The following is a 12,808-nucleotide window of genomic DNA, read 5'->3' on the forward strand; positions in this document are numbered from 1 at the left end:
GTCAGTATTTTAAGAAAAGAAAAAATCCAAATCAAAGAGACAAAAAAGGAATTAAGAGTACAAAATTCACATGGAAAATTATAATAATGTTTTTTTCATGATTGTTAAGGCATGGACTCAATGAAGTAAGGACACGACCATTGTTCTCTTGTGGAGGAGATGTAGGAATAAACAAACAAAACATAATCACATTTCGATACAAGTAATTTAAGGATTAATTTACTATTTCAACTCTTATGGAGTATTCATTGAAAATGATTCTGATGGAGTTAGTGACTTATTAAAATAGAAGACGCTCTGACGTTTAAATAACAGTTTGTCCATAATTAAATTATTTATGCACAAAATATAAGAATATAAGTAAAAGAGTTTATGTTTTGTAAACTAATAATATAAAGAATTTTAACGTTTCATTAATGTGATTAATGTATATTTACAATGTCTGAGATTATTTGGTTGGTGGAAAAAGAAATTTAATCACCGCATAGAACTTCGTACTATTATATACTATATTGTTTGGATTTTAAAAAAAATTATGTACGCTATTCCAAAATTGATGTATTATTTTATGTATGATATAATGTGAAATACAAATATAGTTACTAGTACTAGTATTATATATCAAGACAAAATAACAAAAATAGCCTCACACTCTTCAAACTTGTTATTTTCTTTTTCTAAAAAAATATTCAACATAACATCATGTTATGTTATATTATAATCTCGATATAACTTATCTTCCAATCAACCGATAATCCCTACCAAACACAGAATTTATATAAAACTCATTTATTGTTTGTCTACATTTTGCTCCTTTAGACTAAAGAGTCACAAACACAAATGTTTGTTGCACATGCTGTGACTTGGATTTTATGTCGATTCATATTTTGAGGTTCGATTAAATTAGATTTGTGTCAAAAAAAGATATTTTAGATTAGAGGCGAAAAAAATATTTTTTATGAAGAGTTAAATTCAAAACCTTTAATTAAAGATGGAGAATTATCTATCAGTACTAGAGGTGTACATGGATCGGGTTGGTTCGGATTTTTTACAAACCAAACCAAACCATTTGTGTCGGGTTATTAAATCTATAAAGCAAACCAAACCAACAAAAGTCGGGTTTTTCGATATCAATTTTTCTCGGGTTTTTCGGGTTTTTTCGGGTTTTTCGGGTTTTTCGGGTTTCTCGGGTTTCTTGGGTTTTTTCGGATTTTTTTGGGTTTCTCATAGTATCTAATAAAAAGCACAGAGCAGTGCTTCTTAAAAAGAGTTCTACTACAAAATATCAACATATAAGATGGAGGCACAACACTGTTTGAAGTTTTAACTTTATAATATAACTTTATAAGATAAATTTTTTTGTATATTATTTAGATGGGCTACTTAAGTCCAAATCTAAATGTAAGAAAGAAAACAAAAATTATGAAAAAATTTTAAAAAATATTTATAAATTACATTTTAATAAATATTTTTATGTATAACATAATTTAAAAGTAGTATATCTATAATCGGGTCGGTTTGGGTTCGGTTTGACTTTTTTTAGTTAAAACCAAACCAACCCTATAATGGTCGGGTTTTTTTTTCAAACACCAAACCAAGTCAAACCAAACCACTAGTCGGGTTGTTTTTCCGGTTTGGTTCGGTTTGTCGGTTTGGTGCAGTTTATCGGTTTGTCCTGTACAGCCCTAATCAGTACCATATCATAGTCATTGGTGGTGATGATTTAAGATTTAATTTTTGGCATCGCATATTGACGTCCCCTCTCTTTTAGAAATAAAACACTTACCAATAAAGACGACATCATTTTCATAATTCAAATTTATGACTTCTGATTAAAAATAAGCAATAAATATTTATTTATTTTTCTTCAAGATAACATAGTACGTTTGGAAGATTTGTGCTTATCCATAATTCATGTTCTAATCATATTTTATTTGTATTAAGCTGTTCAAGGCGTGAATGCCATTATCTGCTAATTATATTAAATCTAGTGAGAATGATCATGACTTTTTATCAATTAATATACCATATAATATAATCTTATCTCCCTATATCTATCCTTCGCAATTCACATTGAATATGTTGGATTCAATTGAACCTATTGTTATTCGTCGTATCTCTCGCTCCTATGCAATAGCTCGCAAATCATACAAGAGAGGTAACTCGTATTAGGTAGATTTGGTGTGACGAGCTCGACCCAGAAGACAAACTCTTACTTTCACTGGTAAGAGATTTCAAATTGAGACCTCCAACATGAACGTCTGAAGCTCAAACCACTGGACCACCTCAAAGGGTCAACATGAAATTAATTTAATCGATTGTAAAATAGGTTATTCTTTTATTTTCAGATTACCATATATATAATACTTGCTATTAAGATTGATTTATGAATTTAAGTGAACCTAACCTAATTAGATACATCACACTTCTTTGGATGCATTTTTTTCCCCGAATCCCGCATGAACATGAAATATATTATGTACTGAATTGTCGTTTTTAACCTAATGGTACAAAAAAAAAATATAGGCAGTGCACAAAATTTAAACTCGGAATCAATTACTTTTCCCCTTTTAGTGATTAATCATCAATGTGCACTAAGATGTCTATTAATTCATGATTATCAACTAATCTTTTCTTAAGCTCATGCTTATCAACAAAGATACTTTCTGACATCCCTTGTAAAGCAGCTTCTAATATTTTGTTTGGAAAAGGCAAAAAATACTCCTAAACTATATGAAAAGGTTTAAAAATATCCTTTATTTATTTTTTGGTCTAAAAATATTTTTTTTACTCATTGTTTTGATTTAAAAATATCCTTCCATCCACCTTTTTGGTTAATTAAAACCCTTGAAACTAACAACCCTCATTTTATTTTTTATTTTTTAAAAGTATTTATCATGTGTCATTTTCTTATTGGATGAAATAAAAATCTCACCTCCACTAAATTTTTATACCTCTTCAAGATCCCAATTTTTTCTTTAAAAAAATCTAATAGTTATTTTTTTGATGTAGCTTTTTCTTCTTATTTTTCTATAAAGTTTGTTTCGGGATCATGAAGAAGGATATTATTTTTTTGGATAAATTATGTGGAAAAAAATTTAAAAATAATTTTTTTATTTGCTGTAGTTTTTTTTTAATTTAATTTTTTTATGGTTATCAAACATGTATATTGTTTTGGTTTGGATAAATTATGAAAAAAAATGAAAATTTTATTTTACAAAATCTTTTAGTTATATGTATTATTACAAGATAGTTTTATAATAACTATCTAAAAACTATCTTGTAATCAAAAAAATTTATATATTTTTAACTATATTGTAATAACTAATTTAGTTTAAAATATTTTTTTACTATCTTGTAATAACTAAAAAATAATTTAGTTATACGTATAACCAATTTTTTTTAGTTATTTTATTTATACGTATTGTAAAAAATAAGTATTATTAAACAGTAAAGAAAAATCAAGCCAAGAACAAAAAAAATCTAATTTTTTTTAGTTAACCAGATAAAAAAATGTAGCTTTTAAAAAAAATTGGAGGGGGGGGGAGGGGTCTTGAAGAGGCATATTATTTTTGGCTTAGATAAATTATGAAAAAAATTTAGTGGAGATGGATTTTTATTTCATCCAATAAGAAAATGACACATGATAAATACTTTTAAAAAATAAAAAATAAAAAGAGGGTTGTTAGTTTGAAGGGTTATAGTTAACCAAAAAGGTAGATGGAAAGGTATTTCTAAATCAAAAAGATGAGTAAAAGGGTATTTTTTAGATCAAAAGGTGAATGAAGGATATTTTTAGCCCTTTTTCGTATTTTATTTTATTTTATTTTATTTTATTTTTAGTTCTATTAATTTTTAATTATGATAATCATGATCCAAATGTTTGGAACTAATTAATTAACCACCTAAAAATCTGATTTCGATCATCATTGAAGTTCACTTTCAATTTTTTAACTAGGTTGTCTGGATAGGGATGGATATATTTAATAACTGTGATATTCGAGCTAATTTGTGGATAACTCGATATATTTCACCGTATACTTTTCACTTTAATTTCCATCAGCAATATATATCAGATAAGTATTGGTTACAAATTTACGCAAACCTTTGTAATTTTGGTTTAATTTTGTATATTTAATTATTAACAAAATTACAAAATATCTTAACCCTCTCGAGGAGCTCCCATCCTTTTTTTTTGATAACTCGAACTCACAACCTCGATATATTTCACCGTATATTTTTCAAGAAAAGTATTTAAAGTTTAGGAGCCAATAAATTAACTACTAAAAGCTACTTGTGATATTCTTCTAAGAAATTAACAATTACTTTAATTTCTTGAAAAAAGAAATTGAAGTGGATAAAACATTCATTTTCTAGGTTTGGTTGTTTTTAGAAGGAAAAAAAATTTGTCCTACTCTTTTATTTATATATACATGTTATTATAAATTAAATAAATCTAAGTCTATGTTGTAGGCCAAGCATTTAAATACAATTTACACACTTTTTCATCCAACACATTGCTTTTAAGTTTTGAGTATTCTAAAAAAACACTATAATTACTTCCAATTATGCAACTAAAAAAGAATACAAATTAATACATGTCACCTAATTCTTGGAAGTTGGAACTTTAATTTATTGAATAAACAATAAGTTCACTTTTTTCCAATTCTTTAGAGAAATCTCATAGGACTTTTTTTTAGGTATGCAGAAAGGAAGATTATGAAAAAAAATAATATATAAATAAATAAATTCCCTTGCAAGATATAACAAAGTTATTAGTTGTGTTACAAAGTTTAAGGATGATCAGTTAAATACTTAAATATATTTCGACGTTTGAAAATTTATATTTTAATGTATTTCAAATATTATTTATATATATATTTTGAATGTCCATTAGCAAAACTTTTATTTCACCACTGACTTACATTTAATGAAGTGGTTAAAAATTATGCGACAGTAAAATTTGAAAATCTCAATATAGAAACTAGAACAATGCTTTGGTAACTTAACTTTATCTGCATAAGTTTTGATGGACAAAAATATAATTCATAATTATGATAACACTTATAGAAGAAGAGACATCATAAACTAATTAAAGCACATGCAAGCTAACTCGAATATTAATATTATTCAAAATATAATAATATAGGTTATTAACAATCAAGAAATATATATTTCAACTTGATGAATTCGATCAGATTTTTAATACGCACTATGCTTCTTATATTTTTAGATTCAGATGAATTCGATATCAAAATATTACTAACAATCAATAAGGACAAAGAATGGGGAAAAAATTAAACTTAACAAAATTGAATGGAGATTGTGAAATCTGATGAGTCACATTATTCATCAAAAATATGATTTTTCACTGCAATAAATAAAGAATTTAGAGATAATTACTTAGCGACAATAATAAATATGGATATTTATAATCAGTACTCTATATAAATATCACTAAAGACTTTGATGACTCTGGATGCAATAAAATTAACTGAATTGCCGTTTAATATTTTTGCTACAAAAAAAATATTAATTATCACTAAATATCTCTTTTGTTATAATGTTTCTCTATTTTTAATTAAAAATTTTGTATTCAAACAGAGAAAATGACAAAAATTACTAATAAAGAGTACTTTATCGAATTTTTTTTTAAAATAGACACCAAACACTATTTGGAAAAAAAAGTACGTAAAACAATAATTGGTCGGCGGTGGAGGGCCATAAAATGGTAATACATTTTCAAGATTAAAAAAAAAATGATTGTAAGCTAATAATATAATAATTCTATTCTTATTTGGGTCACTTTGTCTTGGCCTTATAAGACATGGTTAGAAGAGGGAGACTCCTATTTTATCTTTTTTTTAAAAGAAAAAATTATATTATTTTTTATATTATTGATGGAAGAATGAGGAGATTTAAATTTGTATTCGATATTTACACCAATAAATAAGAAAATTAAAAAGTCTAAACCTTCATTTTAAATTCAATTTTTTATTCATTATATTTTTTATTCAGTCATTTCGAAGAACACTTGTCTCTCTTTTAAATATAACTTTTCCCTTAAAATTATAATAGACTAGACTATAGCTAGTTCTTCGTTTCATCACGATTGATCAGGGAGATCAGTCACTACCAAAAGAACGGTAATTTTCTACGAATGTCTCATCAGAATTTGGCTTGTCAATAAGGGATTTCGGATGAAAAATCTGTTAAAGACATTATTGACGAGCCATATTTTGAAGAGTCCATAGAGATTTTCTAATAATAAGTATTATTACATGAATTCTTATCTTTTTTCCTTTTTGTTGAAATCTCTTATCAACGAGTCAATTTCTAATAGGCATGTTGATTGAAAATTAAAATAGAGCATGGTAATATGAGTACCCTACCCACCCACCATAGCCAAGAAATTGTCATGCTTCACACTTGATAATCTCTCCCATGATCTTTGTCTGGTTGGTGTGACCTTGCATACATGATCGGTTTTAAATATAGATAAAAAAGGAGGATTACGATAAATTGATAGTTCACATAAAATCTATTCATTCATGAAAAATCCTCATAATACAAAATTATGTGATCCCATTTACTTGGGACTAAGGCATAATACTAATAATTATTATTATTCTATATATGACCCACCTTTTTTTTTGAAGCATCTACATGTGTATAGTTCAATTATTTTTCTACCAAAAGAAATGCAATAATTATTATTATTATTATTATTATTATTATTATTATTATTATTATTATTATTATTATTATTATTATTAGGCACCTAGCATGGGTAATAATAGGAATCAACATATTGTATGCATGTTGCCATGTATATATCATTAAGGGAAATTTACAATGTTTGGGACACGATGTGACACCAAAACATATCATAAGGTGTGATGGAATCAAAAATTCTAACTAAGAGATTTTTTTAAAAAAAATCAAAAATAATATGCACATGAGATTTAAATTGGCATATTTCAAATTGACGGAATTCAATATCTTTTATATATACTGAGTATATAGAGTGCATGCTTTTATTTAGTTATTATAATTTTACCACGCTCCCTTACATGTGAGCTTGTTTTGTTTTTCAAGGTCAAGTACGTAAAGATTCTTTTTGATGATGAGTGAAAATGAGATTCGATCTTTGAATCTCAACTAAAGTTTAAGCTGTTAGAAAGAACACATTTTTATTTACTTAATTGTATTCTTAATGGTGATCAGTATCGGAAAAATCTGATAGAAAGCATTTCTTCCTTTAATGGGTTGTACGTTAAGCGAATTCGAATTAATCGAGCTCCAACGCAGGTAACCAAATATAGGAGGGAGGGGGGGGGGTGAAATAATAATAATTGTTCTATGGTTTTTCAAGAAGATGATTTGGTGGGTCTTCAATTTGGTTCACTTAGGTGTTTGTGGGTTTGTGAAAGGGACTATTGCACTTGCAGGAACCATTTGCCCCCACTTGATGCCTCTTGATATTGCACACACCTTCATGACTTTTTCTCCATTTTGGCCCATGGTTTTGATACTTCAACTTCTTATCAAAACTATTTGAAAAAATAAATCCAATATATATTTTTAAATTTTTTTTAATATATACGGTGTTTTGGTACTCAAAATTGAAGTCTAGCTAATATGAATTAGCACTACAAAATTTCACGTTATGATCAAACATTCCCTATCAAAAACGACTTTATTTTCAGAAAAATTCACTATATGTTTTTTGGTACATTTTATTTAGATATTGTTCGTAAATAATAAAAAAGATAGCTTGTGATATGTAGCGCGCACTTCACTTTTCATCGTTCCCTTTTCAATGTATATTTATCTAAAATATCATGTATATCCTTTTTCAGAAGTTTTCCAGCCTAGAAGCATATCATATCAATTCTTCTATATGAATTGTCCTTGTCGGTCCGTTCTCTATCATGAGCGTCACATTCGTGATAGGAGATAACCATTTATATAAACAAGATTTCTTCTCTTTTTTCTTTATTTATTAAAATAAACTAAAATTGTGGTCAAGTAACAATGTTCCAATTAGGCTAGTGGTCAATTATCAATCAATGTACTTGATAGATTGATAATACTAGTTTTGAAAATACATATTTTGGTCTAGTGGATTTCAAATGAGTCCTTTTCTTATGTTTCTTTATTGGTACCTTCTAATAACAAGTCAAAATCATTTGATTATTTGTGTTGAGCATTTGAAAATGTGAAGTTACCTAAGTTGTTGTCAAAAGAGTACTATAGTACCTGTAATTATTAAGAAAGTTAAATATAGCACATGAATTTGTATGAATTAGTACATTATACACATCATCATGTCCATAGGACTATATACATCAATGGCCCCAAAAGAAAGCAACATCAATTTTGTGTACAAATTTAGCACAAATATAGTCGAGAGATGGATGTTGGTTTAAATATACGGATTCAATAGAGTTAAATAGTTCTGATCCAAATTCTGTATAGGTTAGTAAATAGTATTGAAATCAAATTCAAAAACTAGTTAGCCTTTGAAATCTGTCATTGTCTTAATTAAATTTGCATATGAGTATAATGTTCGATAAAGTTGCAAAATTCATTATTATTTTCTAAAACAATTTAGTAGTTTCCTTTTATTTCAAATTGTTATAAATTGACAGTTCAAAGATTGGTGATTTTATTCTCTATCATTTGTACTTTTCGAAAAATGAAGTTTAATTACTTTGATTTAACAAAAAAATAAATTATATTTTTAGTTTTCATTAAGATAAAGTCTGATGTATGGAGATATAAATTGACAATTCAGAATGTAAAAAGCTGAAGAGCCCAAATCATAGGACAAGTCTCCTACATCTTGGAATAGGACACACACACACTTGACACTCTCACATCCCTATCTCTAGCCCATCCATACAACCCCCCACTTACCAAAAAAATATATTCAAAATTATGTATTCATTATATTCCGTCGCTGATCTCGAATTTGAATTTTATAAATAAAATTATTTTTAATAAGGAGTGTTTTCGTCTAAAGCGGAACTTTCAAGGCATAAATTTTAATTAGTTAGGGTACAATCAAACATCAAATTAAAAATTGAAAAATGACAAATATGCTCCTGATATATTATTTGAAATTGAGCAACTTTGTCGTTTGTTAAATTTTTGATCTAATATTATCCATCACACTATAATAGAAATAAAGGATTTTCAACTGTAAATCAATGAGAAATCCATACAACAACAATAACATACTCAGTATAGTTCCACCAAATAAAGTCGGAGGAGGATAAATTATACGCGGACCTTATCACTCATTATCTTATCAAATCAATTCGATATAATTTTATTTTTTTTAATTCAATTTCAATATTTTACAGTATGATAAATTAATAATCGTAATTTATTAAACTTCAACATACACATAATCATATACTAATAAAGAATAACAAGTTCTATTTTTCAAAAATATTTTATTTTCAATTTCAATATGATAATTCAATATCTACCGCATATAGCAGAACCAAATAAAGTCGAAGGTGTTTATTTCATACCCCTTTGATAGAACATTTATACTATTGATATATTATTAAAATTATTCTTTATCCACTGTGACTTAACTCTTCGTATTTTGAAAGTAAAAATTTTGAATTTGCACTCGGCAAATCACAAATTTGAATACAATAGGGGCAAATTTGAACATTTACCTAAAGAAAAACCACTATATAAATCCCCATTCCGCCATTAACGAAGAATCTCAGCTCAGCTCAAAATCTCCCTTTTTTTACACACACTATTTACTCACAAAAACACTTTTTTCTTAATGGGTTTTCCACTAGGCTACACAGATCTCAGTTTCCCCAAATTATTCCTCCATCTCCTTTCAATTCTAGGTTTCATCACAAAACTCATCTTCAATCTTCTCACAGTTCTCGGCTTCCCTGATTTCATCGAACCCGAATTTCCATACCCGAACCGAACCGGAGAAGAAGAGACGACCCGGTTGTGTTCGGTGTCGGCGGCGATAATCCGGGAGATATTACCGGTGGTGAAGTTTACCGATATAGTTGACCCGCCGGAGAACTGCGCGGTTTGTCTTTATGAGTTTGATTCCGGCGATGAGATTAGACGGTTGATGAATTGTCGACACGTGTTCCACCGGAGCTGTGTGGACCGTTGGATGGATCATGATCAGAAGACGTGTCCGCTTTGTAGGAAGGAATTTATACCGGAGGATATGATGGGGATTTTTAATGAGAAATTGTGGTTGGCTTTTGGGGTTTCTAATTTTTACGAAGAGTAGTACCATTAGTGGTTCGTAATACAGTCAAACTTTTTTATAACCACGTCGTTTTATTTTTTTACGGTGAAATATTAGTAGGCAGAACATAACGAAAGAGGATTACGAAATCTTGGTGATCTTCTCTATCTTTCGTAACCCAACGATATAGTATATATTACATAGTCTATGGATTGACAACTTACTCATTCAGGGACGAACGTTTTCAAAATGGGGATTATCGGAAAAATTTAATATAATAGACGCATATTGACATTTCAGCCTTCCTTATCCCTTTCAGGGTCTATCCAAAAGAGAATCTAATATTTCTTGATCGTGAATATTTAAATTGATTATTTGATACTTAAGAATTCTTGTTTAGACAGTTATAAAGAAGTATTACTCATAATCATACGCATATAAGAAAAGAAATTGTAAAACATTTTTGTTGGTGATTGGGATTTTGGGTTTCTCTCTTGGTATATGTATTCGCTATCGACTAACTCAAGTTCGCATAGGAATAATTTAACGTAAATTATTCCTACTAAAAAGGAGTGGATATATATAAGGTTTGAATATGAGATCTCTTTGATTAAAATGAGAGAATATTTACTAGTATATATGCTTGAATTTGAAAACTTTAATTAAAAATAAAGAAATTTTTGCAATTCTATCACGACTTTGATGATTTGTGGTTGGATTTGGAATTCTTTAAAAGGCAATTCATTAAGTGATTATATAAATTCAAGTAATTTTTTAATATAATTATAAAATTTTAATAAAAGTTATTGAGTTATCTCGTAGCTTTCTTTCTATCTCGACCCTGCATGCAATAAGTTGGTAATTTTTTCTCCATACAAGCTAGTGTCAGTCTCAAGTAAACATTTGTTTCTACACTTGGGAGTTTGCATATAGGATCATAGGTCTTAGGTTTTTATATTTAGCTTCCCTAACCTAGGATTCCTCAAACAAAAAAAGAAAAGAGAAAAGACTATTTCCTAGCTAGGTCTTGATCAGTGAGTTAACCAATAAGTCCTAGTTCAATTTTATCAAAAACAACTTCAGTTAAAAATGTTTGAAGTTGATATTGAAAATATATAGCACCAAATTTCAAGCAAAAATGTTTAGCCTTCACAATTTCATACATCAAACAAAATATTCTAAGTTAGATGCGAGTTTTCAATTTTAGACACATACGTCTGAAGTCGTGTCCCAAGTTAGTAAACTTGCAAAAATTCTTTAACATCGAGAATAAATTAAATGACGAGCCTAAAAAATGGATATTTGTGCACTTCTCCGCTTCTAATTGGGCGGGTAAATGGACTCGGACCACGACTTGCATATGGGCCCGGACTAAACTGATATTTGGGCCGATTTGGTTGGGTTTGGCCCAACCCAATTGCCAGGGATGTATTGGCCCACTATCATAAAAAAACATATGAAATATGATGTAGGATAAACAAATTGTGAATATTAAGGTTCTATCAAACGGAATGAGGTGCATTTTTGGAGTATTTAATATGGGTGTGATAATATATTTTACTTAAGTCCGAGCAACATAAAAAATCATCGTCAGACGTTACGCAAAAGATAAGGGGGTACCTGCTGAGTTAGGCAAAATATAGATAGAGATGTATTTTCGAAATTCATATCGGATGGATTATAGTTTTGTTTCGTTTTCAGGCTTTAGTTTAGTAGCAAGAGAACAATACGTGATAGGTGAGTTAAGCACACATCACAGGTTCACACTGATTTACATCAAACAAAAACTTATTTTTTTAAGTGTTTGATAGAGAAGCACACCCATTATCCATCGAGATTTAAACCGTACAATGTTGACCCTCAAAATTTTCACAAAAGGAGCTTCATTTCAATTTGGCTTTCTGCCTTTATATAGGCAAAAGGTAACTTCTTACCAACAATATTTTTTTTTGGTCAGAAGGAACTAATGAGGGTGAATTAGTTATAGTTTGGGCCACATCCCGGCTCAGGGATAAAATGTTTTCAGCTTTAATTATTCTATTAAAAAGTAGTTCCTACAATGTCTGTCTGATAAGCTTCTTCAACACACGCTGAGGGAACTTCAAAAAATGTTGAAACATCAAAAACTTTCATCTGCAATCCTTTCTTTGTCAAGGCATCAACTATCCGGCTCTGTTTCCTGTACACATGCACCAACAATATTGATCGTGGTAGTGAACTAATAGTATTTCTAATTTTTAACAAAAGATCGCTAGTTTGAACCACATCCATCCCCAACCTCTCCCTTGTAATGTGGGATTTTCTAGTGGAAAATCAAACTTTTTTACTCCTACAATATTTGTTAACAAGTTTTAAATTTTTGTTCCTAAAAAATTCTTACAAAATTGTAACATTTTTCAAGTGTAATGCATCTTCGACTATAACTTTAATTTCAAATAATGTTATTTTTAAAAATAAAATATCATTTGATTCATGTCCAAACGTTTATGAAATCTTTTATTAAGAAAAATGATATAGTGCACAGCTGCTACTTAGCTGTGCCATGATGATAATGAT

The 12,808-nt window shown here is 28.7% G+C and overlaps 1 protein-coding gene across 1 annotated transcript; it reads left to right on the forward strand.

Moving 5' to 3' along the window:
- The first annotated feature begins 9,718 nt into the window (after nt 1-9,718).
- Nucleotides 9,719-10,562, forward strand: LOC129890307 (brassinosteroid-responsive RING protein 1-like). The gene has a single exon (XM_055965876.1). The coding sequence runs from the start codon at nt 9,815-9,817 to the stop codon at nt 10,292-10,294; it is 480 nt and encodes a 159-aa protein (XP_055821851.1). The 5' UTR covers nt 9,719-9,814; the 3' UTR covers nt 10,295-10,562.
- The last annotated feature ends 2,246 nt before the right edge of the window (nt 10,563-12,808 follow it).

This window comes from Solanum dulcamara, chromosome 5 (genome assembly GCF_947179165.1).
Source record: "Solanum dulcamara chromosome 5, daSolDulc1.2, whole genome shotgun sequence".
In the NCBI taxonomy this organism is placed as follows: domain Eukaryota; kingdom Viridiplantae; phylum Streptophyta; class Magnoliopsida; order Solanales; family Solanaceae; genus Solanum; species Solanum dulcamara.